Genomic DNA, 27,642 nt, shown 5'->3' with positions numbered 1-27,642 from the left:
GTAGGTCTCTTGTGAGACGGTCTCACAAATTTTTATCTGTGATAGATATCAACTCTACTGATGACCTAAATATGAATAAATATAATTTTAATATTTTTTCATGGATGACCTAAATAAGAGATCCGTCTAACAAAATACAACTTGTGAGATTGTCTCACACAAGTTGTTGTCAAAATAAAATAATATAAAGTATGTACGAAAAAGTTATCCACAAATCATAATGAGTCAAGTTTTCTTTTTAATTATGCAACTAAACATAGATTAAGTTGGTGACAATATGAATAAATATAATTATTTGAAATTACATTGAATCAGATTCCTATAATTATTATTATTACGATAATAATATTTTATTAACAATTAAAATAATTGCATTTTAAATTCATCCCTCAGACAACACACACACTCTCTCTCAACCCTCACGAGCTTCTCTCCTTACGCGCTCTCTTCGAAACGTCTCCATCCACGAGCTACACGCGCTTAATTTTTCTGGGCGTAGTCTTTAAGCGTGTGGGATTAAACAAATTTGATGGAATATGAAGAGGGAGTGAATGTATCTTGTTCTTGGATGTGAAGAGCTGAGATTTTGAGTAAGTTTATTTGCGTGATTTATGACAGTTAATTAGATACTACGTTTGGTTGAAATTTTGTTTTGTATTTGTGGATCCGTGGTGAATTTAAGCTGTGATTTTGGGTAATAGAGATCATTTTTTGTTGTCGCCTTTGATTATGGAGAGATCAGAAGTGTTTATTTGATTAATAGTTGAAAGCTAAGTAGAAATGGTAAGAACGTTTTTGCTATATTTGTGTTGATGTGTTAAAGATTATGTTTTGTTGTATTTAGCTTCATATTATTGTTCATTTTGCTGATATTTATGGTGAATATATTGAATTGGTAAATGAAAGGACATTCATGGTTGGACTACTGATTTTTAAAAAGAGGATGAAAAAATAGCAAGAAGAATATCGTAAAATGACTAGTTATGGTTGTTCAATCTATTGACTTGTTCAGTTCTTTAGGTTTTAATGTTGGATATACATTTCCCCTAGTTTGTTATGCCGACGAAAGATTGAAATTTTCACTTCGTATTACCTTTATTAAGAATCCAACTCTGGTGGTTAAAAAAAAGGATTCCAACTCTGATCTAAGTTTGACTCTGGAAGACGTTTCGGGGCAACACGCACATGCATGATATTTGAATCGATCTTTTAGCCACGAGCTGTTTGTTATTGAGATCACAGTTTTGCTTTGTAATCTTGTGTTTTAGAAAACATGCCTTCTTGGTGGGGGAAGTCATCGTCGAAAGAACCAAAAAAGAAAGAAATCAAAGAAAGATTTATCGACACAATACAAAGGAAATTTAGGAGTCCTGATAGTAAATCAACCGGCGTATCGGGAGGATCTAGAAGACGTTCAAGTGATACAGTTTCAGAGAGAGGGTCTCAGTCAAAAGCCCATTCAAGGTCTCCGTCACCTTCCAAACATGTAGCACGTTGTCAAAGTTTTGCCGAAAGGCCTCTAGCCCAAACACTTCCGTTGCCAGGTCCCGCAAATGTGAATCATTCTGATGCTAGAACAGGCAAAAAGGAAAAGAAAAAATTAGAAAAGGGCACCAAGCCATTATCATTTCTGCCATTTTCGAGGCCTGGATGCACCCGGCATAGGCTGGATCCATCAGATTTCGATGGTGAACTGGTTGTTACTTCAATCTCTAGTGAATGTTCCATTGAGAGTGATGAACCAGTTGGTTCACATCAGCGTAGCCCTATGGCATCTGACCATGATTTTAGTACTGGAAAAGCTGCTACTGGTCCTTCAACGTGAGTGGTCCTCTAAAGTAATGCGTGGAAGGACATTTATTAGTTTTTTCTAAAATTTGCTCGTATAATTTGGACTTCTAATATGGAAGGTTTCCTTCCTGACTAACACCGTGCCTTCTTTTCTCTTATTATTTGAATGAAGCGTTGTTGTCAAGGATCAGTCCCCTGTTGCTCCAGTAATCTCAAGAGAGACACCTTTTCCAGTGAATGTTTCCGACAATAAAATCACCTTCTCTCCACCTTGTAGAAGACAGCATTTGAAAAGTCAAGTGCTGAACTTGCAGGTTCCACCTCACGGTGCTTTTTGCAGTGCTCCAGACAGCTCAATGTCTAGTCCCTCCAGAAGCCCAATGAGAGCTTTTGGCTATGAGCAGGTTACAAGATCTGCTTTCCCTGCTGGAAAGATTTATCCAGATATTCCCTTTCTTGGATCTGGTCAATGCTCAAGTCCAGGCTCAGGTCAGACCTCTGGGCATAATTCAATGGGAGGAGATATGTCTGGGCAATTATTTTGGCTGCCCAGTAGAGGAAGCCCTGAATATTCACCTAATCCTAGTCCCAGAAGGACAAGTCCCGGCCCTAGTTCAAGAATTCATAGTGGTGCTGTAACGCCGCTCCATCCTAGAGCTGGAGGAGGAAACTCTGAGTCGCAGAATAATTGGCTTGATGATGCAAAACAACAAAGTCACCCCCTCCCCCTTCCTCCCCTATCAATTTCCAATTCCTCGCCTTTCTCTCATCCAAATTCAGCTGTGACGTCGCCATCAGTATCACGTAGTCCAGGAAGAGCAGAGAATCCTACAACCTCTAGTCCACGATGGAAAAAAGGGAAGTTGCTTGGCCGAGGCACCTTTGGACATGTTTATGTTGGTTTTAATAGGTGAGAAACTATAATTATCGCAGTGCCTGAGTTTTTCATTTATTCTCGTTTTCCATTACATGTCTGTTGGTTTGTATCCTAGGCATCTCCCCTATTTGTTCTTTCAACCTTTTGTTTTCGAAATTGTTTCAGTGCGTGTGTGTGTATTTGACTCAATTGTCTTGAATCCTTTCATGATTTTATGGGTTCTGTTCTTTGGGTTCTAGCGAAACTGGTGGAATGTGTGCCATGAAGGAAGTAACATTATTTGCTGATGATGCAAAATCAAAGGAAAGTGCAAAGCAGTTAGGACAGGTGAGTATTTTGGCCGTTAGAATGATTGGAGGCTAAATTTTTCATGTAGTTTCTGAAGCAAGTCTTCAGCTGATTTTTTCCCTATATTTTGTATGAGGAAGTTCATTCAATCTGTACTGTTCTTGCAGGAGATAATGCTGCTGAGCCGCTTAAGCCATCCTAATATTGTGCAGTATTATGGATCTGAATCGGTTGGTCACTTTCCTGCTCTGCTTTTCTTGGATGCCTCCTATAATGGGTCTTTTGTTGTGTAAACTTTCTAAATATCCATTAGCGAACTTAATTTAATAAAATGCTTTGCACTTTTTTCGGCAATTAAAAGCCGACAATTACTTCCTTAAAGCAGTTTATCACACTTTCAGAAAAAAAAACATTTATAAATTTTTTTATGCAAATTATAAAATTTGTGGATAAATTGTTGCCAACTCGTGTCTCTTATCGAAATAAACTTGTGTACGCTAATGCAATCCATGGTAACTTGTATGGATCACACATAAATTACCACGTGATGCCATTTTTCTTGAATTTTCGTTGATGTTTTAATTCTTTATCCCTGATCAGGTGGATGATAAATTATATATATATTTGGAATATGTATCTGGGGGTTCAATACGTAAAATTCTGCTAGATTATGGGAAGTTAGGAGAATCAGCGATTCGCAGTTATACTCAACAAATTCTGTCAGGGCTTGCCTATTTACATGCCAAAAATACCTTGCACAGGTAAATCTGATCAAACTTCGTTGAATTGGTTTTGTGCTTGCGATGTTGGTTTGGATATGAATTCTTATAGAAGTATCTGTATCAGGGATATTAAAGGGGCGAATATCCTTGTGGACCCAAGTGGCCGAGTTAAGTTGGCAGACTTTGGCATGGCAAAGCACGTGAGTTTTAATATATTCTTTCAAGCGTCGGTCAATTTTTTTTTTACATTTCAAATAAACTTTGCACACGGGAAATGAAGAGTCGGGATTATCCGCTTGCCTTCATGTTGTGAGGTTTTTACAGATTGCAGGGCAATCATGTCCATTATCTTTTAAAGGTAGCCCTTATTGGATGGCACCTGAGGTTAGTATATTGATCATCATCTCTCACCTCACCTAAAGTTTCTTGTGCTTGCTTTCCAGCCGCATAATCATATTCTTCTTCTTTTTTGTGCTTAGGTTATAAGGAATTCTGCTGCATGTGGTCTAGCTGTTGATATATGGAGTCTTGGATGCACTGTCTTGGAAATGGCTACTTCGAAACCACCTTGGAGCCAGTACGAAGGGGTGTGTGAAACTCTTTGGACTCTAGTTTCAGGACTTGATTTTCATTCTTGTTTATTTGGTATATATCTGGTCTTTTGTAATTGAAGGTGGCTGCCATGTTCAAGATTGGGAATAGTAAAGAACTTCCAACAATTCCTGATCACCTCTCTGAAGAAGGCAAAGATTTTGTGAGGCTCTGTTTGCAGCGGAATCCCCTGCATCGTCCCACAGCTTCTCAGCTTTTGGATCATGCTTTTGTGAAAGGTGCTGCTCCAGCAAAAGAAATAACTACTGCTTCTGAGCATCCTGCGGGAACAAATGTTGTAAAATCCACGGTACACTACTTTATCTGGGATAAATATGTATACATTTATGTGTGTGTGTGTGTGTTTGTGAACTGCTGTCTAATTTCATATTTCAGGCAAGTAGATTCAGTGATAATTTTGTTATTTTTTCTTTAAAACTTTAAAAATCGAAACAGTAATCCATGCTTTCCATTTGAAGTTCACTTGCTCTCCGTGTATGTATCAGTGATGAAACATGTTCAATGAATCTTCTGTAGGGCATTATTGTTCCTGTGAGAAGTCTTCTGCAATCGGATATGGAGAGACTTGCCATCCACTCCTCCAGAATATCAAAATCCAATTTTCATTCGAGGTCTTTATACATGTGTGTGTGTGTGTAACTGTGACGTTAAGGTAGTTTTGAAAAGCTCACTTGTTTTCTGATTCTTTCCTTGTCATCGACAGTGATTCCTATTCTCCAAGGAACATATCGTGCCCTGTGTCTCCAGTTGGGAGTCCTCTTCTACATCCAAGATCTCCCCAACACATGAATGGGAGAATGTCCCCTTCGCCCTTATCTAGCCCTTTTACATCTGGTTCCTCCACTCCTCTAACTGGCGGTATTGGCGCCATCCCACATCATCTTAACCAATCAATGTTCCTGCAAGAGGGTTTTTACAACGACCCAAAGCGCCCCTCTTATTGGGATCCGGATATTCTGAGAGGGGTATATGCAGAATCTAATGCATTTCAAGAACTGGTAGCATGTGATAATGATGTCATTAAAAAGCAGTTTGGAAGGGAAGCCAACGCAGAATTTTATAATGGGCAATCAGTATTGGCCGATCGTGTGACTCAGCAGCTTCTAAGGGAACCCATTAAGCTGAATCCACCACTTGATTTCAATCCTTCCTCTTCACCAGCGTGTCACCATACTACTGGGATTTAACTGTGTTCGATACTGCACTAAATGGTTCATGATAGGCCTAATTAACCCGAGGCTCGATTTTGTATGCACATTTTTGACATCGCTCACGCTCAGCCGTCTCAAGTTCTCGGAGGAAGACTTCTCGGAGCCTCGTGCCATCAGACAGTCCCGCTCTTACAAATTTAAGTTGTCTAGGTTTGATTTGACATGAATAGAAATGAAAATATTTATTTACATGGGGTTGATGGCTTTGATAGTACAGCTTAACCCGTTGCTAAATCATTGGAATTAAAATTGTAGACCAATATAACATTGAATGTTATTTCTCGTGAAATATGTAGTTCTTTCACATCTCACTTCGCTGCCGTGACAAATTTTAGAATTATCTATGGGATCGAAAAAAATTATCAGAAATTTAACGCGAATGTCTAAAATCCACAAGTTTTTCGTCGCCACCACACCAGCCTTGCCTGTGAATAAACCAGCCTATGCCATGCTGGTGTGCCCCTCCTGCAGGTATTATGAAAATCCAAGAAAATGCTGCTGTTACGGAGGCAATTCCTTGGTGTGGGAGTGGTGGCGAGGACTAGTACGACGTTCTTTTTGCTTTAACTCGATTACTCCCAGGCAAATATCCTACTCACCTAGCCGAAGTGCTTGCAGCAGGAGAAGGCATATGGCCGGGCTGCTGCTCTCAGTTTAATTAGAGGAAGTGGAATTTAGAGACGGATGCGACCACTGTGATTCATGCAATTAATAGCCCTTCACGTGCTCTCTGGAGTGTCCCTATGGTAACCTTTCTTAGGAAAGTTTGTTTGGCAGAAAATGCTCGGGTACCTCACTGTCCTAGATTAGCTAAACGAGTGGCGCATCTCCTGGACACTTACCGTCTACATTGATGGCAAATTAGCCATTTTTTGGACTCGTTTCCTTAGTTATGAGACATTGCTGTAAAACATGGCACGCGATCGTGATAATCCGTCTTGAAGAACCGCAACAAGCCTTTATCACATTTAGAGCTATGTTTATTCTTCTTTAAAATAAAAGTTGCATCATATCGAGTCTAAGACAGCTGAAGATCCAAAGAGCTATGTTTATTATTCATTATCAAAACACGAGCGTAATATGTATATCATTTGGAAAAGACCATCAAAATTGTGGTTTGCTGAATTTACATCAGCCTCTGAAGGCGTAGAGCTAAATGTTTGAGCACATTTTGGCCAACATGTTGCACTAGATCACTTGTAATTAGGAACTCCATATACTTATAAGCAGCTAACATCTTCTGTATCTCTTGATTTTCCCAAGTAGATGAACATAGTCCCCCCTTTCCATCATATGTTTCACCACTTCTTGAGCTTCATCCATTTTTCGTGCAATCCGAAGGTAACTCAATATCGTAGTGTACACAAGAAAATTCGGATTACAACCTTTTGATCCCATTTCTTTCAACATCAACCAAGCATCGTCAAACTTACCGACCATACAAAGCCCACAAATTATTGAGTTGTAAGTGAATACATTGGGTAATTGCCCCTTTTCAAACATCTCGAGAATTTAGCCTTCATGAATCAAGGATAAATAGAGGGCTTTAAGAATCTCGGAAGGGCCAAGTTTTTCGTCTAAAATAGATACATTAACGTGTTTAATTTTCAAATAGTAAGTTTACGTTATCACGAATCTTTATCTGTGATATGAGTCAACCCTACTAATATTCATAATAAAAAATAATATTTTTAGCATAAAAAGTAATATTTTTCATGGATGACACAAATAAGAGATCTGTCTCACAAAATATAACTCGTGAGATCATCTCACATAAATTTTTATCATTTTTAAAATATTATACCTCACCGGATACACATTTGTTTTAAATAAGAAATAAGATAAAGATTAATTTTTAAAAATCAAATAAAATTATTGGCTGGGCCAACCCAACCGGACCCCCCGCGAATTGGCCTTCTGACAATATTATTACATATGACTAACTATAATAGCCGGATATTATTTTTTTTTAAAATCACAAATTTTAAATATTATTCTTTTTGAGTTTATAATTGATTTGGGTCTAGATTTTATTTGTTCGTAGTGAATATATATAATAATTAAAGGAGAGAAACAATTTCAAAGCTTATTTCCAGATTTGGGGTTAGGCAGAGGTACACGATCAACAAAATATGACCACATATTGAACTTGAGGATGAAGTTTATTTTCAAACATGGTCCATTCATATTCAATATTTGGTCATTTGGTACCAATTTTACGAGTTGGAGATGAGATCTCAGTTTCGAGATTCAATTATAATATTTCTATCTTAAAACTAAAAATATCGTATCAGATAAAAAATAAAGAAAACAATTAAGATAATAGCTGATGTGGCTCAATGGTCGGGTCGAAGAATGATGACCCTAATCATTGTTCTGCAATTTATGTAATATTTGATTTTATATATTGTGCTACATTCATTGATTGATTGAAGTATTACGAATAATAGAAGAAATTTTGGACCACAAAAAAGTTTTAATTATCAAGATTCAAGAACCTTTTCATAATAATTTAATAAGTTTTTTTTCTTTATAGTCGTTTTCAATCTAAGAAGCATTTTTAGTCAAGTTACTCAAGGAGTCTTTGATTTAAATAAATAAAAATCGAAAAATCGCCTCTTGAGATATTTGTTAAAGAATAACACCATAATTTTTGAAAGACCGAGACGTCTCTATTGTTCTTCTGACTAACTATTGGTAAAAATTTGTGTGAGATGGTCTCAAGGGTCGTATTTATGAGACAGATCTCTTATTTGGGTCACCCATAAAAAAATTATTACTTTTTATGCTAAGAATATTATTTTTTATTATGAATATGGATAGGATTGACCCGTCTCACAGATTATGATCCGTGAGACGGTCTCACATGAGACTCACTCTAATTATTATACTCCAATAATCTTCCTCATCATATTATACTAATTGCAATCAATGAGAATCAAACATGTGATATTGACTCTAATATCAATTGTAGACTTGAATGATTATCGCTTTATCAAAAGCTACACATGATGATAACACTGTAATTTAAATTTTTTAAATCATACAATAACTCAAACACTACGTTTTGATTGTACTCCCGACATGGGAAATTGATACACCCAACAATTTTGCTATAAATTAATATTACATCACAAAAAACTTTTGTGAAACCATCTCACGAATCGATTTTATAAGAAAGATCTCCAATTCGACCTAACTCATGAAAACTTATTACTTTTATGTCAAAAATATTATATATGAGGCATGTCAAGTCGTCTCATACATATAAATTCGTAAACAATATCACGAAAAAAATGCTCGATAGATATTTAGAAAATATAATGCATCATCACATGGATGCGGTGCTATGCCAAATGGTCAATTACAATAATTTTGGAAAAATCGAGAGAAGTCAGGATTGAGTTGAATTAGGAGTTGCCGACTTAATCCGCAAATTTATACATTAATGTGCACATTAATTTCACTATATGAGCGATAATATTAGTAATTATTATATCATCGTCTAGCTTTAATAGATAGTTATAGACAAAAAAAAAAAAATTGCAAAAAAAAAAAAATATATATAATATAATTTTATTAATGATGGCTAATTAGTACAAGTCTCTCAAATTAAATATTTTTCTTATCATCGTCTAGCTTTAATAGATAGTTATAGACAAAAAAAATTGCAAAAAAAAATCATATAAAATAATTTTATTGATGATGGCTAATTAATACAAGTCTCTCAAATTAAATATTTTTCTTCGGATAGACCCCCACCAAATTGCCCCATTATTGAATAAATCACCAATCTTTTAGAACCTTAATTTGGATCTCAATAGTTTAAAGCAATGTTTTTATAATTGGATCGATAATCGAATCGATACTTTAAGAAACAGTTCAGTTGGTCGGTCGAAGAAGAATATTGTTATATTATATAAATATTAATATAATATGACGAATAATATATTTTAAATCTAAAACTTACCATATGTATATAAATATACGGAAAAAATATATCTACCAAAATTTTAAAATTTAATAATTATATACATATAATCTAAAATATCAATTAAAAAAAACATTTGCATCGTAAAATTGTTTAAAACGCAAAATTTGTGTTGTTTTTAGTAAGTAATTTTTCCTGTCTCTTGATCTAATTAATAGTAATATAATTTAATGATATATTTTTGCTAAACATTTTTGTTCCTTAAAAAAAGGAAATACATTTTCCCATCCAACATTAATTTATTAATTTATTTGTGTTCACTTCTCTTAAACTTCATGTATTTGACATCACCTCCTGCTGTTATAATTTTTACATTTTATTTATTTATTTATTTATTTTATTTGTTCATGATTTATTTTATTTTAAAAATTTGTCAACTAACCCTAAAATATCATATTCACGGAGTCTTGAATTTTGGCTTTATATCCCAATCATATTTTTACGATGTCTCTTGATTGATTTGGTGCAATGCAAATTAATCCGTTTTTATAAAAAAGTACTTTTTAAAATTTAATTTTAAAAATAATAATGAAATTTTGTAAATTAAGGTAAAACTTAATTAACAATTAATGACGGACATTTCAATATATTTTGCAACATCTATATAAATAGCAGCGAATGCTAAAAAATTGCAGCGCAGCAGCGGATGCAAATTTTTTTAATAAATTTATTTATTTATTTATTATTATTATTATTTATTCAATTTAGAAATTTATCTTATTAGTAAAATATGAATATTACTTGCGGAAAATGATAATTAAAACTAAAGTTCAATAATAATTTGAAAATTCAAACATTTTTCAATGGTTGGTTATTCAACCAGTTTTTTTTTAAAAAAATTATTTATAAAATATTAAATAATGTATCTTTTAAAAAAATGAATTTATTTTTGTTTTGAAAAAAATATTTATTTAAATATGTGTTAGTTTATTTTTGAAAAAATATATATGTGTGTATTCATCAACTTATTTTTTATTTTATTATTACTAGTATTATGATTAATAAATAATAATAGTTGGAATTCGAAAATTTTTAAATTTGTACTTTTTTATTTTTTGAACAACATCTTTATTTATTTAAATATACATTGATTAAGTTTAAAAAAAAGAAGAAATATATGTATGTCGATCTACTTATTTTTTATTTTTTAAAATTAATGAATTTGAGCTACAACTTCTATTTTTTGTAAATGAATTAATTTTAAAATGGTGAACTGATCAACGATTTAGAAAATATTTATTTTAGAAATAATAAGAAATTCATCTTTCAAAAATTTTGTGCAGGTTCAAAAATTGTTGCCGACGAAAAAAATAAAAAACGATTTATCTTTCAAATTAGTCCACATACCAAAAATGGAAGTTATATATCAAATTCATTAATTTTTAAAACTAAATAATAAGTAGATCAAAACACATTCGAAGCTTCTTTTGTTTTTAAAAACAAAATCAACGTATATTTTAAATAAATAAAAATTCAAAAATTTTGTGTAAAATTCGAAAATATTCATATTCCAACTATTAAAATTATTATTTTTATTAATTATATCACTAGTAATAATAAATAAAAAATAAGCAGATGAATAGCATATATATATTTTTTGAAATCTAACCCAGCATATATTTAAAAATAAAAATAATTTCAGTTTTTTAATTATAAATTAATTAATATTTTTAAAATAAAGAATTTTTTTAAAAAAAATTGGTTGATTAACTTACCATTTAAAGTGATCTAATTTTTAAATTATTTGAATTTGAGTTTCAGGCAACGCACGATGCCATGTTGGCAGCTTGGACGATGCAATTTTGCAGCGGACATGACAGACACTGCAATTTTGTAGTATCCGTTATTGATGGTGGCATTTTACCTTAATTTTGCAAAACTTCATCATCTACTTTATTTTTGTAATTAATTTTTAAAAAAATTAATTACAAAAAACCCAATTAATCATGTGTAGTTGAGAAGTACAAATTCCACCTTAAAAAATTAATTACAAAAAACCCAATTAATCATGTGTAGTTGAGAAGTACAATTTCCACCTCCTCGTGTATATACATATATATTATAGGCACGTGCTTCCAGGGCATATACGAGTTAGTATGTGAGAAGATATTCTCCGACATCGCATGATCGATACTCTGTAAAACATATTTCTCGTGGAAATATTATGAAGAGTATACTCTGAAAGGTGTTCGCAATATTTTCTCCTTGATTTCCGCTTATTCGTGAATTCCTCGATTTACCAACTCGTCTAAATTAAAAAAAACACCTCTTATTATTTACGTCCTTAATGTGAAAAGTTATTATTATTATTAGTTGTAGTATTATTATGTCGATTTTTGCCATAACTTGCTTTTATCAAGATTAATTACTTTGTCGTCTAAATATTATGTAGATTCATTTAATTTTTTCCCCATTGAATAAGACATATCGAAAAAAGAAAAAAAAAAGGAAAATGCACTTTTGTACAATCCCAGTTTAAACTAATTATTGTTAAAAACGAACTCTTTAGATCCTTCTTCCTTGCCATGTATTATATTCATGCAGAAACTTGTGTTAGACGATTTCATGGATCGTATTTGTGAGACGGATCTCTTATTTGGGTCATTAATGAAAAAATATTATTTTTTATGCTAAGAGTATTACTTTTTATTGTAAATATGAGTAGGATTGACCCGTTTTACAGATTAAGATCCGTGAGAAAATCTCACATTAGACCAACTCTTATATTCATTCCATTTGCTCATATATCAATAAATTATTAATCAATCTTATATATTGGTAAATATTCACTCTTAAGTACAATGATTTCTCAAACAAATTAAAGAGTCAATGTTGTCATAATTTCCATATATTATTTAATAAAAAAACTTTTGACATTTTTTGCTACGTGTCCTTTTTCTTGAAGTTTGATGTTAACACATCTTCGACGTGGTTCTTGGTTTTGTTTTTGTTTTTTATATAAAAAAATAAAGAAAATATCGACGTGGGACTATACTTTAATAAATAGATATATGTGTTAAAATAAAAAAAAATAGAAATATATATATAAAAAAGTATAGGTTCTCTCGTTTTTTTGAACTAAAAAATTTTAGGTTCTACGTGTTATCGGATGTATTATCTATTCTATTATTATTATTACAAATCTCTATAATAGAAACAAAAATAGTGTTTTGGTCCGTTTTTTGTTCATTCAATTTTGATACTAATATTACATTTTTTTTTATTTTTTTTTAATTTCAACAAATACTTTTGTTTTTTTATTAATTTTTATTATATTAATTCAAATATCACTTTAGTCTCTCGATAATTCGTCAAATTTTATTTTAGTCCATCGATAATTATAAAAAAAAACTGTACACACGAGTGCAGAATAACTAATATTGTTATATGCATGAGTTTCATTATAATTTAATCATGAGATTAATATTAAAAATCTATCAATATTAAATTGTTCTCAAATTAATTATTTAAACTTATGGGTTATGGTGTGGCAAACACGTGGGGGCAACATCATGTGTACCGATGATCCAGCTCTTGTTCAATTCAAGAGACAATTACCTTACTACGACCAGCCTATTTTTATCTGTCATCCCACATACAATCTCTCTACGGTTTTCTGCCAAAACTAAGTAGATTACCGAAGTTTCCTTAAGTGATGACCGTGGGAGAAGCCCAGAAGGTGGAGCCGGAGGTCCCGCCTCCGCCTCCCCCGCCACAGGTAGCGCCAGTTGAAGCTCCGAAAGATGTAGCAGGAGAGAAGGCTGTAGTCCCTCCTCCGACCGAAGAGAAACCGGATGATTCCAAGGCTCTTGCTGTCGTTGAAAGTAAGTAGTTTAACCCACTCTTCTAATATGTTGTTTATTTATTGTATTTTCACGTGTATGCTAGTGTTGAAGTGTTGAACTCTTCCAAAATTTCTGTGTTTATTTTGTCGTCTTTGCATGTGAAGGATCGGAATAAAGGGTTTTTTTTTTTTTTTCTGTTTTTCTGAAATATTGGTCCTTGATCTGTAGATTTGATATCCGATTTGAGGTTGCTTCTTGGGATATTAATGAAGGGTGGGTTGTTATAAGTTATAACTAGGATTGGAACAGGATCAACTAGTGGAGTGCTTTGTATTTAGAGTAATTTTGTTATGGGATGGCACTGATTGTTTGTGCCTTCCTCTGAGATGAAATTTTACTGCATTGATGAAGTTATTTTGGTGTTTTCGCTGATGGGAAGATTTGTTTACTCTGTATCTTTGTTTTAGCCTTTTAAAACTAACCCAAAAGGATAATATGTAGCTCACACGAGGGGAAGGAAGAAATTTGGAGAAGGTAGAATATATCCAGTGGATCCATTTTTTTTTTTGTGGTTTGAAGTTTTACTTGATTGCTACAGCTCCATTTCTTCCATGCTGATGTTCAAAGTTACATAGTAATTTTGAATCTACACATATGCAGCCTGGTAATTACCTGACCACCTATTAATTAAGCAGATATTTCCTAATTGTTTAATTTTCTTCTGGTGTATTGCTGAAGAACCTGCTGAGGTGAAAGGACACGGGGGATCTATCGACAGAGGTAATCGAGACTGAAACAATCCGTCTTTAAGTTCTTTTGAGTTTTGAGAAGTGGATGAATCAAGAGAATGCTTAATTCTTTCACTATATTTTAGACGCAGTATTAACTCGGGTAGCAACGGAGAAGAGGTTGTCCTTTATCAGAGCTTGGGAGGACAGTGAGAAGTCGAAAGCTGAAAACAAGTGCGGGCTCTCTATAACAGAAAATATTTTTATCTGTTTAATTTGTCAGTTATTTGTTAGTATTAAAATTAAAATTAGTATCTCAAAATCATGTACTTGACAACGAGACATTGTCTAGCTAGAACAGTCATGCATAATATGAATTAGGGTGAATGTAAATGAGGAGGATATTGATGTGTTTCGTATCTACTGAACTATTTACCTACAGAGCTCAGAAGAAATTATCAGCCATTGGGGTATGGGAAAACTGCAAGAAAGCTGGTCTAGAAGCCGAGCTTAAGCAGATTGAGGTAATTAGTGTAATTTTCCGTCTTGGTTTATTGTATGACGTTTATTTTTCTGTTTTTCAATCAGCCGATCCGAATTCGTATCATTTTCTTCCCATGCAAGTGTTAGAAATGATTGAGTTTCTTAAAAAATTTAACCACCTCGGATCATACACCATGTATTGCTGACTAATTTAGCGTTTTCATGAACAAGTTGTACCCTCTTGTAATTTATTTTGGGGGAAAACAAGGGCTGTTTTTGGTCATTTCTGTCATTTTAGGATATATGTTTTTGAAGATTGAATCAGGAAATACGATGTAAGTTTGTTTGCTTTTACTAATAAGATATTCTTACTGTGTATTAAGAGATGGATCGAACAAGGGATTTAGACACTTAACCGCCAAGAAAATGGATATTTTGCCTCTCTTTTTCTTGACCCGAATGTATGGATGGTCTGCAGGAAAAACTGGAGAAAAAGAAAGCAAAATACATAGAGAAGGTGAAAAACAAGGTTGCCGTAATCCACAAGGCAGCAGAAGAAAAACGAGCAACAACTGAAGCCAATCGAGGGGAAGATCTTCTCAAGGCAGAGGAGACTGCGGCAAAATACCGCGCCACCGGAACTGGTCCAAGAAAATTACTGGGGTGTTTTTGAAGATGGAATTATATTCGTAACTGAGGTTAACGTTCTACATTTTATGTTTGAACAAATGTTAATTGTTCATATGTTTACTTGTGTGGTAAATTGTGGAATTTGTATCTGTTTGAGCATTGCTTGACCAGTATGTGTGAATGAATATTGAAATAGATTTGTGAAAAACAGTAGTTCCTCTGTACTGTGGAAAAGAAATGTATTGTTTTTTTTTCTTTGATTGATGAAAGGAAAATTATTGGATTTTAATTTCGGGCAAAAATTTGTGTGAGACGGTCTCATGGGTCGTATTTTGTGAGACTGATCTCTTATTTGGGTAATCCACGAAAAAATATTACTTTTTAATGCTAAGATTATTATTTTTTATTGTGAATATCGGTAGGGTTGACTCGTCTCACAGATAAAAATGCGTGAGACCGTCTTACAAAAGAAATATTCTCTTAATTTCGACGCCGACAAATTACATGTTTATTTTTCGATTTTCGATTAAATATAAATAACGAGTTATCCTATGAATAGTTGTATTTACTTTACACAAAGAATGCTCGATCAAATTAAATTAATTATCACTGCATAAGGATTTATTAGGTCGATTAGATGTGGCCGGCAATTAGTGATGACAATTTCTTTCGAATCCGTTGGAGGATCTGATACTCGACCCAAATAGAAGAGGTATGGAGGGATTTTAAGACCCGATTAAATAATTGGATACTCGGGTATGGAGATTTTCGGGTTTGGGTATGGAGGCAGGTTTGATATAACCCGACCCACACCCGACCCGAATGCCCGTTTAAATTATATATAAATCTATATATTATGTATGTATATATATAGTAATTATATTTATTTATATTAAAAATTCATCTTCTCCATTGATAAGTTTATTTCATGTTTGACTTTAAAAATTGAAAAATACTTTATTTTTGTTGAATTGAGTACTTTTGTTCAACAAATATAAACTATTTTTAATATTTTATTATTTTTTCTATAAAGTTTATTTTGAAATTTTTATCATTAATAATTTTGCTTATTGTTCATTTAAATATTTTTTAAAATATTAATAACTTCACTGAAACAATTTAAATTTGAAAAAATTCAATTGTATATGATAATAGGATATTTGGGTAGGGTATGGATATGGGTATCCGATGAATATGGGATGTGGATGAAATTTAATACTCGATGAGTATGAGGATGAGTATGTGGATGAATTTAATAAATAGGTATAAAGATGGAGGTATGAAATCCAACAGATACTCTATCCCTGTAGAAGACATGCACGAAGTCAAAGATTGTCATTCCAATCCTTCACCAAACCAAGTTTCTGATTCTGTTTTTTCTTCGGTTTTGCCTCCTGGAGATTTGTTGTCCGACCCATGTCTCGAATTTGCAGTAAAAACACTCGCAGGTGGAATTCCTATGCAGTGTAGCTCACATACTCGGGTTTCATTGAAGCAGACTTCGAGCTCATCAAGATCCAGCTATTGTAACAACATAAGTTTACCGCACTTCAGGATAAACAGCTTCTGTCCATCGAGTTATTTGTATGATACTTTTATTGCATCGGAGACGCCTCAAATAGTCACAAAATTTCCTCATTCACCATAGCTCAGGGCTTTGTTGATTTGTATCTTCACTTCATCATTGACAGCTTAGTGTCTTGTTCTAAACCTTGGTATCTACTAGAATTTTCAATTCTCAGCTTAATGTTAAAGTTTATCTCCAATTCTCTTTTGCAACTCCGTAATGTAGAGATAGTTGTCTTCTTTGTCTACATATCCGGTTCCCTCTATTTTTTCCTAATCTAGTCAATATTAATTCAATGTCTGACAATGCAAATGTGTGGATATTTTGAATGATTCGGACAAGCCACCAGGAAGAATATGCACCAAACACATAATAAAAACGACAAAAACTGTAGGATTTCCTTGGGTATTATAGACGTTGAGAACTGTATATAAACTCCAATACAACAGAAAATTATATGAAAAAGGTTAAAAATGAAAGATCTACATGGACCGAGACTTTGTAACAAACAAATGTGCAGAAGACATGGTTAGTCGGTCTAATTATATATAGGATGCAATTCGGCAGTAATTTACGTAGGAAGTGACAAAATGGGGTTCTATACAAGACTTTCAAACAACACTAGAGCCTGCACGAACCCTCAACGTTTCACTTCTCTTGCTTCTCTCCATAGCATCTACCAGCCAGTTCACACTTTCTTTTATACCCAACCTACGGTAAGATTCCAGAACCTTTTTACCAAGGAGAGAGCTTTGAACTCCCAAGTGCGGAGTAGCATTTTGTATCATATACATATTCAAAAGCTTAGTTTAGCACTTACCCATCAAATGCAGAAACAGATTGAAATGTATAAGATCTCTCGTCCAATTTCTTGAGGTCCAGATATCGGGCAAGTTCATCAGATGATACAGCTTCTTCAAGATCCTGAAAATACACAAGTTAATAAAAATGTAGTTCACTAGTAATTACGTTCTCCTTTTCTATTTTAAATCATGGCCTTTTGGCGCTTTTGAACATTTTAGAACAGATAATGCAGGAAACGAAGCTTAGAGATGACTGGTTGTACAGAATTTTCAGCTTCATCCATCCAGTCTCAAAGTTTTTTCCATATTTACTACTACAGTACTACGTAAAGAATAGCTTTACCTGTTTGTTGGCTAATATCAGCAGTGGAGCTCCTTGTAGATCCTCATGCCGAATAACCTTTTCTGAAAACCATACAAATTTACTGTAGCATCAGGGTGTAGTCGAAGAAAATACATAAACGAGGCTCATGCAAGCAATAGATTTTTTTCGTTTCTTAAGTTGACAGACGTCTTCACCCTGATATATTACCAAGTGCAGATTTCGAATCCTCAAAACGTGATGGACAGGCAGCATCAACTACGAAAACCACAGCATGTGCCTCTTCATAGTATTTTTCCCAAATAGAGCGAAGACCAGGCTGGTGAAATGTAAGTCTTGCATCAGCGACATTTTTCATAATGAAAGTATAGGATTTTGGAAATAAGTTGATGCCGCATAAACCAGAAAAGTCTGGGTCGCATTTCAAACCTGACCTCCCAGGTCCCAGAATACGAGTTTTGTGTTTGACACTTCGACACGACCGATATTAAGTCCAACAGTTGGAACAATTCGATCTGGAGGAAGACCTTCCAAGTTTGAATACTGTGATTTCAATCTCTCCAGTAATGTCTGTGGAGTCATAATCAGAAAGAGCTAAAAACAACGAGATTCTAAGAATAATACAGTGTTGGACTTTAAAATAACTGACTGCCAATATTCATATGAAGATATGACTATATACAAGTCGCTGGAAATCTCTGATGAAAACATAGACATCCCAAGGGCAAAAATATAGTAAATGATTTAACAAACAATGACCCAGGCTAAAAATATTCCTCATGGAACTCTTGTTTGGAATTTGGACATGCAAATGACTTTTGAACTAGCAACTAAGTAATTTTACTTACAAATGCAAGAGCGTTACCACTTTCCTTAATATCACAGGATAAGAATCAGCTTAAATCATATGTAGCATAATTTGCTTTTGAAACCAATGGCAGAATCAAAAACATTGACGGGCCGACTGACACTATCCTCTTACTCATACTGTAGCGAACATACACACCCGAATTAAACAAAACTCTGTTTCTTGTATAAGTAACATGTCTTTTCATCATAAATTATCTGATCCACACACTTGAGCTCAGCAGATGCAAAAAGTGACAAGATAATTTGAATCACCAAACAACATTGAAATATATTATGATAAAAGCACACTCATAGACAGCATGGCTACAGCAGCATGACTACAGCAGCTTATCTGACAGCAGATTATTCAGTTCCATCAAATCATGAGGCTACAATAACAAGTCCGACAGAAACAATTAAGGTCAATGAAAGAACATCAGTTGAGCATATTACCGTTTTTCCAGCCTTATCAATTCCAAGTATAAGAACATGAAACTCTGTTTTACTGAAAGTATACTTCCACAATCCATAAAACAGTGAAAACATCTCTCTCTAATTGTGAAGTTTATGTTTCTTCTTTGTTAGAATCCTTGGGTCAGGACAGAATAAGAATTCAAAATCCACAATATAATCTGCAGTTAAAGAAAAACCATCAGTCATCAGTTCATGAAAAAAAATTGAAGAGAGATTATCCTTAAGATTGGAATAGAGTGAAACAATTCATGAGGGAACATATTTCTGCATCAACTTGAAATTCGCTTAGGTTGCGCTTGAATTGATAAATTTAATTTACGGGAAACGATTTCATTTGGCGTAAGATTTGAGGAATGTATTTCAAATAACACTCATCTTGAGTGCATTTGAAATCCATCATTATCACTGTTGGAAATGTTTTAAGTGATTCAAAATGGATTTAAAATCCACTTGAATTTGGTCCATTCAAACAAGTCAAGAAATTCGAAATCCATCGTTCAAATCCACCAATCTAAGTGCAACCTTAGATCACCTAAAAAAGGTATTTGTATACATCATCCATTATAGGCGCCATACAATCAACACAATTTCCAACAAAACATCAAATAACATGGTGTCTCCTATGTGGGCTAGTTTGCTGAAACAACATTTGCTCGTATAAGTGTTTAACCATTGAACTGACATTTACCAACATCCAAGAAAAAACTGATTTTGGAATAATATCACCCCATTTTAACAAATGTAGAATCAACAACTTTAAAGTGCCAAGTCTCCTACATGCAAGATGGTGCCTTTTCTAATTTCAGCATGCAGATTATAAACAAAATTACACCATCGGATCAAGCTTCTTTCCTCTCCCTTACAGAAATGGCAAGGCGTCCATAGTTTTTCTCCGAGTAATAGTATTTGTTAATGCCAAAAGAAATATTCAAAACCATGCGATAAGTGCAAAACATTTCCAAAATGCACCAGCTCCTCAAGATCCAATAACCATAAAATGAAAACGGGCTTTTTCTACAAACCCGTGATACCTAAAGATCCAATAACCATAAAATGGAAACGAAAAAAATAAAAAAAAAATCAATAAATCTAAACGCCAATTGAACAATAAATCAAGAAATGGAGAACACGTTCCTGCAACACGAGCTTCATCCAGATCTCAAGTCCATAACAACAACAAATCTACTCGTCTTAAACAATACATGTATCAAAACAACAAGCAAATTCACGCGATTATTTTAATTTGGAAACAACAAGAAACGATCGAAATCCTGAATCAAGATAAGGCAGTCAGCTCTGAAAAAAAAATTATATAACCACGCATATATAATTGAGAAAATAAAACCTAAAAATGGGGAGATTGACTTGAAAATGGGAAAGATTGAATGAAATTCGTGCTGTGCTGCCCCATGTCAGTCAGCGGTTTCCCACAGTACCTCGGGCTCGAACCAGATCCCAGTGAACCCACTCCCAAAGATGAATTGGTCGTTCCAAATTTCGAAGAATCTAAACTAATTTTTTTGTTTGACCTATATTTTTTTATTACCAAGTTTTTTAAATAAAAAATAAGTTATGCCCGACAGCAGAATATTTGAATAGTAGTGTTACCATATAATTAATAAGAAGCAGGAGAAAGAATACGACTGTAGGTAATAAAATAATAACAAAAATTCGTATGAGATGGTCTTATCAGTCGTATTTTGTGAGAAAAATATCTTATTTGAGTTATCCGTAAGAAAATATTAATTTTTATTGTGAATATCGATCGATGAGTTTGACTCATCTCACAGATAAAATTAATGATTTTCTATATATATTTTTTATTATGAATTTTATGATCATCTAAACATTGAATAATGTTGATAAAAATAAATAAATAGCTTTACAAATGAACCACGTTTGGCGTCAAATCATTTGAGCTGAACATTAAAAAGGACTGGCTGGAGAATGAAATCGGGACAGAACTATAAGTCTATAACAGATAAAACATTTTTCACCTCAGTTGGTTCAACTAACAATGAATTAAAGATCAAACAACAAAATAATTCACGGCCATCTTTTTGTCTTCCTAAACAACAAGAAGCAAACATAATTCAATACAAGCAACAGCTTGGTCTTCCAAGAGATTTAAGTCAATACCCGAACCACAAAAATAGCAACCATGTTCAGGTTCACCAGAGGGTTCGTTCTTGACTAGAACCCATGCCCAAAAATGTCCGTTTTGACTTCCATATAAACCAGAGCAGGTTTTTTTTTCAGTGCAAGGGGGCATCAGTTGGAATGGAGTCCAGTTTTGATACCGTGAAGTGTACGAGCAATGAGGGATTTGACGGTGTAGATGGATTCCATTGTCAGCTTGGCTGCTGGCAGGTTGTTCACCAGTATCTGGAATCCTAAAGTCAGAAAAGAACCACCACTCTCATGGGCACTAGGGGGCTTGCTGGAATCCGGGAAACAGTCGGGTAAAATTGCGAATCCAGAAGGCAAGAAAGACAAGTTGGAAGAATCTCCCCCACTCATCACCATATTCATTCCGGCAATTTCAACAGCTGCGTGAACTATGAGTGACCCTGAAGTATCAAAGAAAGTGTCTTGCAAAATCAGCACCCCGTTTCGGCTGGTAGGAGGAGCCTGCCAAGTCAACATCAAATCAAATTTCAAAAAAAAGAAAGATTTTACGAAGTTCTCAAATTAAATTCAATGCAAGGGTGTCTCACATTGCCTCGGAGAATAGAAATACTATTGCCCGGCTCCTGGCTTTTGGGGATGTACAAAATTTGCTGTGTCGGCCCATCTTGGGATAAGACATCCCAATGGACTCGGGCCTTTTCATCCTGTAAGAATTCAAACAAACGTATTGGTGACACCGGCATCCAAACAGTCGTAGTAGCACTCAGTATGACACCAGACGGCTCCCCCAAGTCACCATAGCTCTTACGTATCGCCAACTTCGTATCATCGGCATTAATATCAGATTGCACTATTTCCCACTTGTGAACCGTGGAACAAACACCAGTGCAGAAGTTTCGAGTCATTCGCTGTGCCAGTTTTGCTAAGCTCTTCTTACCATTCAGAGTAAGTGCTGGAATACATCAAACGTGTTAGTATACTGCACTATTATTATTAAGGGAGTACAAAAGGTGCACAGACAGTACCCAAATTATTTTCTGCGGAGACAGTAGAAGACGTGATAGTAGCAGCAAGCTCACATTGCCGCTGCAGGATTGAAATCCATTTCTGGGCGCCAAAACCTATGCCGGATCGAAGTAATGGCTTGTAGATTTCATGGATAGCACTCTCATCGTATTCCGTGTGCTCAATCCAGGTAACCTGAAATTTGCTTTTCAAAGTTATAAGACTTTTAATGCCTAATAAAAAATAAAATTTATGATATCTAACAAAATGAAACAGTGAAAAGAAAGATGATCAAGTTTTGACATCTTAAGCAAATTTAAAGAACGTAAAGTTGCAGCAAGAAAGATTTTACAGTCACATTCAATATATGAAGTGCTTATCAATATTCAACCACAATGTTAGAAAAGATGATCAAAAGCATCCAAATATCAAGAGAGAAATTCCATCACCACATTCAACCAAGTCCGAGAATGAAAAAACAAATTAGTGTTGTGGAAAGGGATGAGAATTGAAATATCATCTGTTCAGCTTAGACAATAATATTATCTATCCCAAAGTGGTTATTCTAAGGAGGTAGAAATCCTTGATCCTTCCAAGATGAATATCCAATTACTAAAAATTTCTGCATTATAGATACTAAAGAGAACAATCTGAAATTAATTAGACGTGTTGACAAAAATTGGTCAGAGTTGCATGTAAACAAGAAAATCCAGAAGAAAATTTTATTGGTCTCGAATACCTTTGAACTACCATTTGACATATCTTGCACAACTATACCGGAAGGGAGCCTCCTGCAATTGACAGATGCATTTAAGCTTGGATTTTGGAAGATGGTGTCAATGGACACATCAACGACAGCCCAAACATCTTCCTTATGCTGCTTGCAGAAACGAAGAAACTTTGCTTGCCGAACAGGTACCAGAGGTGATAACACTTGGAATTCAGCTTCCATCTGAACACCAAATATAATTAGAGCAATTAATTTCATCTTTTCCTTTTGTTTTACAATGGTGTAGGGGAGAGGGCGGAGTACCATACCAGTAGCAGTACCCCGTTTCGTTTTCCACCAGAGCCACTAAAAACCAAGTCAAGAATTGAGGCGTTGCCGATGATCCACGGAAACATTTCTGTCCAACGATTCTGCATAAATTAGAGTAAGTCATGTCCATGAGATTGGAGCAATAAATTCATGCAAGCTATAAATTGAACTAATTGGTATATTAACAAAACTAGACGCAACAACATACCACATCCAATAAAGTTTCCATGATGGCCTCGCAGTTTAGAATTATTGTACCAGTAGATCTTGTTGCTTCCGTCATAAGATTACTGGAACTCACACCTGTGCAAGGCGAAAATGTTTTTCTGTACTCCTCAAGATTCAATGTTTCTCCACCTCCTTCCAAACTTCGGAACCATAGAGGGCTGTCTAGTTGGGACAACTTTATAAGCTCATTCATTGCAGCCAATGCCAGATCAAGAAACACGGATTTGTTGTAAGGAACATCAATACTATTCATGCCCATTGTAAGTCCGCTTGGGGGCCCAAGAGGGAAATCACTTGAAACTCGATCGCCGAAATCAAGTCCCAAGGGCAACTGAGATTCCGTATAATTCAAATCACAGAATCCATCCCTAATGACACCAAGATCAAATCTCGAGTTTCCCATTACAGGGTGCATTGAACAGGCAGGTGTACCCAAGAATTTGTTTGCCAAGACTCCAAGTCGGTTAAGCTCATCTTTCAGACGTGCATTTTCGATCATTAGATGGTGATGCTCAATATGCACTTCCCCAAGAATAGCTGGGCTACCACAGTTGTTGCACATTGGGCCTCTCATTGCTTCCTTCATGGTAATGTTCTCAATGCGGAGCTTATCATTTTCTTGTTTTAGGATTGAATTTTCATGACGTTCTAATTGGGTCTGAATCACAATTTTTAAATCAGTGTACTTGTTCATGAAACAGTTTTATAGATGGAAACACCGTGAATTTAAAATAAAATTGGAGCTGTAACATTGATAAATTACCTTGATTTGAGTCCTTCTATTCTGAAACCAAAATTTGACCTGCCTAACATCCAATCCTAGTCTTCTTCCTAGTTCTAATCTTGATTTCTCGTCAGGATGAGGATTCTCCTTGAAACAACTACAGCGACCAACAAAATTCAGCAAGCATACCATTTGAAAATTAATCCAAAAATATTACAACTGTATCAATACTGGATCAAAAAGAGGAAAACTTACGCCTCAAGTTCTTGAATTTGAAAAGGCGTGTGCCTGTGATATTTCTTCCTTTTTGATGACTTATTTTCAATCGTTTCTTGATCATCCCCTGATGCAGCTTCAAAGTTATCACTTGAAGGGCTCCCAAACTCATCCTCCTTTGTCTTTCCACTTAAATTATTGTCAAAACCTTTCCCCATCAACCCCATTTCCGCAGTATTCTCCCTCTTTGGCTGCTGCACAAGAATCCCACGACATATTACCGAATCACAAAACCAACAACTATAACACAGACATCTCCCAGAATATGAACCCAAAAAAGAAGTAAAAGACAGAAAGAATTCAGAACCCGAAACACATTTTCTTAATGCATATACAAGGGGGGAAAAGGAAGAGGGAAAATGAGACATACCAGGGCAAGAGAAAGCGGCGAAGAGTTGAAAATGAGTTGAGGAGAAGATGAATGAACCATCTGCAGAGGATAAGACATGGAGTTATTAGACTTTGGGTTGAATAAACCATCAGCAACCATTGCAGCAATGCCACTGTCGTCCCTTAGACCTCTGCTATTTTTCAAAATGAAATCCCCAAAACTCATCAAACAAAGTGGACAAATATAAATATAGAAATAAATGAAAAGGAAACCCCTTTTGCTCTTCTACCAAGAGATAGGCTAAAGACTAGAACTTGTATTGTCCTACAGATTCTCTACATAAATAAGGTAACCAACGGGGCTGTAATTCTCAAGGTTTCATCTAATCACTCTCCACCTAAAGATAGCAAGTTCTTCCTCAGAATTAAAATCATATAAATGACCATGTAGCAACATTTATACCACACGCTAAAGCCTAACAGCCCATAGCACAAGCATTCACTGTTCTTTTAGCCTTCCGGATATTTTCACCCCAATGTAAGGCGATGAATGTATTTCACCAACCCAACTCCCACAAAATTTAAGAATAAACAAACGGGTTGGTAAAAGACAACGCTGCTCCCTTATTACAGTCTCGTACTAGCTCCACTTCTCCAGGGCCCCCTTCAAAAACCCTAGTTTCTCTAATCTTTAACCAAAGTTTTAGATTTAGACTATTCTAGCTGTCCTACTCCTCATCCCCAGTAAGTAAATGAAGAAGGAAAAGAAAGGACATTCGATTTCAACGGAAACAATTAATGGACAAAGGGACTTCTGGAGAAACAAGAAAACCATACAAATACAAACCTCACACACGCCAAATACAGACTTTTCAAAATCTCACTCACTCACAAGCAAAAAGCCAGAAAACACATCTTTCGCAACAAAAGAAAACGACACTTTTGATTCCTTAGCCTTTCTCTCTCCATTTTATTTATTACCAATCGCGGTCTCCGATTTCCGAAATCATGGAATAGAAGATACCAAAATGATGAAATCAGTACACGCATCAAATCTTTTTCACCAATATATAATAATTAGCCAAAGCAGAAAAAGAGAAATTCAAAAAAATCCAGATTTGTGGGCCTCCTTTTTTCCCTCGAAACAATTATTTAATGAGCAAATGAAGCAGGCAAGAGCTGACTTACGGTGGACTTCAATGGCGCATATATAGTCGCGTCAGTGAACTCTCTGATTCTTTTTTTTTTTTGGCTTCTTTCGTTCTCTCTCTTCTATCTGTTCTTAGTTAATCGAGAGACCCTTTTCAATTCTCTAGATCCATGAAGAAATCGAAATCACGGATTTGGAAGAACACATGCAAATGCAAATTTATAAAAAAAACAAAAACAAAAATTTATTACAAAAGAAAAATAGTGTCAGAAAGTACGAAATGGGGATAGATTTATTATACTATGTGACAGGTGTTTACAGGTGGGATTCACCGGGGGTCCCACTTTTGAAAAATTTTGCGTGTCTGGTACGTACCCACACTCTCGTCTTAGAGCGTGGGGTTTCACGTCACTTATTCAATGTCTATTATTCAAAAATGTGTGTAAAACGTTTTCACGAGCGATTTTGTGAGATGAATATTTTATTTTGATTATCTATGAAAAATATTATTTTTTATGCTAATATTATGTTTGATAGCCATAGAATGATTATTAAATAATCATCATTTATCTCGCGGTTGGTTCATTTTTTATTTAGTCTACAGGCCTTTGATTATGATTGAAAGCCTGCACTATTCATATTATTTTTGTGATTAAATACACATCATCAAAAAGTGTGATAATGTATCAGTTTTGAATAATTATCATAATAAGATTGTATATTAATCATAATACCCTTGAATTGTCTTTTTCAATATAATATGAAAAATAAAATAAGTGAAAATTTAATAATTAATATAATATTTAAATATTTATTATATTTTTTCATAAATTAATTTTAAATATTTTTATTATTTTCAATCATTTTAAAAAAAATAAATTGTAATACAAAGCTATCTTAAATTAAATTTTTAATATTATTAATTAATTTTTTTATGAAAATAATATTTAATAAATTCTATTTTATTTTGTTTATTGATTTAAATTAATTTTTATAAATGTAAATTATAATTATAAATATTTAATTATCTATCTAATTATTTTAATAATATATATATATATAATTAGCACTTGGGGCATTTTGGTTATTAAAATAAATTTAAAAAATTAATTCATCATTTTAAAATTCTACCAAACATTATGTTATTTATCCCACCATACTATTAATCAATATCTCTGATTTTTTAATCACTCTAATTACTAATCATTTACATATCCCATCACACATACCAAACGGAGTCTAAGAGTATTACTTTTTATTGTAAATATCGGTAGGATTGACGTATCTCACAGATAAAGATTCGTAAGACCGTCTCATAAAAATATTACGATCACCGCCTAGAAGTATAAAATAATATAATTTATTTAGTATTATATATTAGATGTAATAAAAAATTTATTTTACAAACATTAATTTAGTTATTATTTATATATATATATATTTTCAAAGATTTGATTTATTTATTATTTTTAAGTTTAAAATGATTTATAAGGAAATTGAAAAATTATTTATCATGTGTATAATAGTTAATTGAGAAAAATTTTAAAAAAATTGTTAAAAAATGTTTTAAATTGCTAATATATACATAAAATCAAATATATTATATGATCGCTATCTTCTTTTTCTT

At 33.9% G+C, this 27,642-nt stretch overlaps 4 protein-coding genes across 14 annotated transcripts; 2 read left to right on the top strand and 2 right to left on the bottom strand.

Annotated features, from left to right (window-relative positions):
* Window positions 1-404: 404 nt before the first annotated feature.
* LOC140804284 (mitogen-activated protein kinase kinase kinase YODA-like) lies at window positions 405-5,812 on the top strand. Of its 3 annotated transcripts, none has more exons than XM_073160175.1 (12): window positions 405-590; window positions 1,269-1,821; window positions 1,964-2,701; window positions 2,908-2,995; window positions 3,124-3,186; window positions 3,557-3,717; window positions 3,803-3,878; window positions 4,003-4,062; window positions 4,158-4,265; window positions 4,352-4,579; window positions 4,807-4,913; window positions 4,994-5,812. In XM_073160175.1, exons 2-12 carry the CDS (start codon window positions 1,274-1,276, stop codon window positions 5,475-5,477), a joined length of 2,661 nt encoding a protein of 886 aa, XP_073016276.1. In that variant the 5' UTR covers window positions 405-590; window positions 1,269-1,273; the 3' UTR covers window positions 5,478-5,812. The 3 variants fall into 3 exon arrangements, with proteins under 3 accessions (XP_073016276.1, XP_073016278.1, XP_073016277.1); XM_073160177.1 differs by having other exon boundaries at window positions 406-590; window positions 4,807-4,901; XM_073160176.1 differs by lacking the exon at window positions 405-590 and adding an exon at window positions 617-783.
* Window positions 5,813-13,019: 7,207 nt separating this feature from the next.
* Window positions 13,020-15,407, top strand: LOC140804654 (remorin-like). Its single transcript, XM_073160738.1, has 5 exons — window positions 13,020-13,316; window positions 14,016-14,057; window positions 14,152-14,239; window positions 14,448-14,529; window positions 14,967-15,407. The coding sequence occupies exons 1-5, from the start codon at window positions 13,148-13,150 to the stop codon at window positions 15,159-15,161; spliced, it is 576 nt and encodes a 191-aa protein (XP_073016839.1). The 5' UTR covers window positions 13,020-13,147; the 3' UTR covers window positions 15,162-15,407.
* Window positions 15,408-17,055: 1,648 nt separating this feature from the next.
* LOC140804406 (uncharacterized) lies at window positions 17,056-20,678 on the bottom strand. 2 transcript variants are annotated; one of them, XM_073160414.1, is made up of 7 exons: window positions 20,570-20,678; window positions 19,113-19,291; window positions 18,240-18,380; window positions 18,021-18,129; window positions 17,832-17,893; window positions 17,506-17,609; window positions 17,056-17,396 (listed from the first exon to the last, which is right to left on the bottom strand). In XM_073160414.1, exons 2-7 carry the CDS (start codon window positions 19,203-19,205, stop codon window positions 17,297-17,299), a joined length of 609 nt encoding a protein of 202 aa, XP_073016515.1. In that variant the 5' UTR covers window positions 19,206-19,291; window positions 20,570-20,678; the 3' UTR covers window positions 17,056-17,296. The 2 variants fall into 2 exon arrangements, with proteins under 2 accessions (XP_073016515.1, XP_073016514.1); XM_073160413.1 differs by having other exon boundaries at window positions 20,479-20,635.
* Window positions 20,679-21,135: 457 nt separating this feature from the next.
* On the bottom strand, window positions 21,136-26,251 carry LOC140804446 (homeobox-leucine zipper protein HDG1-like). Of its 8 annotated transcripts, none has more exons than XM_073160477.1 (10): window positions 26,054-26,251; window positions 24,906-24,965; window positions 24,515-24,729; window positions 24,299-24,416; window positions 23,516-24,193; window positions 23,307-23,408; window positions 23,008-23,220; window positions 22,289-22,463; window positions 21,851-22,215; window positions 21,136-21,764 (listed from the first exon to the last, which is right to left on the bottom strand). In XM_073160477.1, exons 2-10 carry the CDS (start codon window positions 24,963-24,965, stop codon window positions 21,405-21,407), a joined length of 2,286 nt encoding a protein of 761 aa, XP_073016578.1. In that variant the 5' UTR covers window positions 26,054-26,251; the 3' UTR covers window positions 21,136-21,404. The 8 variants fall into 8 exon arrangements, with proteins under 8 accessions (XP_073016578.1, XP_073016581.1, XP_073016579.1 ...); XM_073160480.1 differs by having other exon boundaries at window positions 24,515-24,726; XM_073160478.1 differs by lacking the exon at window positions 26,054-26,251 and adding an exon at window positions 25,713-26,018.
* Between the last annotated feature and the right edge of the window lie 1,391 nt (window positions 26,252-27,642).

This window comes from Primulina eburnea, chromosome 11 (genome assembly GCF_022965805.1).
Source record: "Primulina eburnea isolate SZY01 chromosome 11, ASM2296580v1, whole genome shotgun sequence".
In the NCBI taxonomy this organism is placed as follows: domain Eukaryota; kingdom Viridiplantae; phylum Streptophyta; class Magnoliopsida; order Lamiales; family Gesneriaceae; genus Primulina; species Primulina eburnea.
The sequence above is the reverse complement of the archived record's forward strand: the minus strand, read 5'-3'. Positions and strand labels throughout refer to the sequence as shown.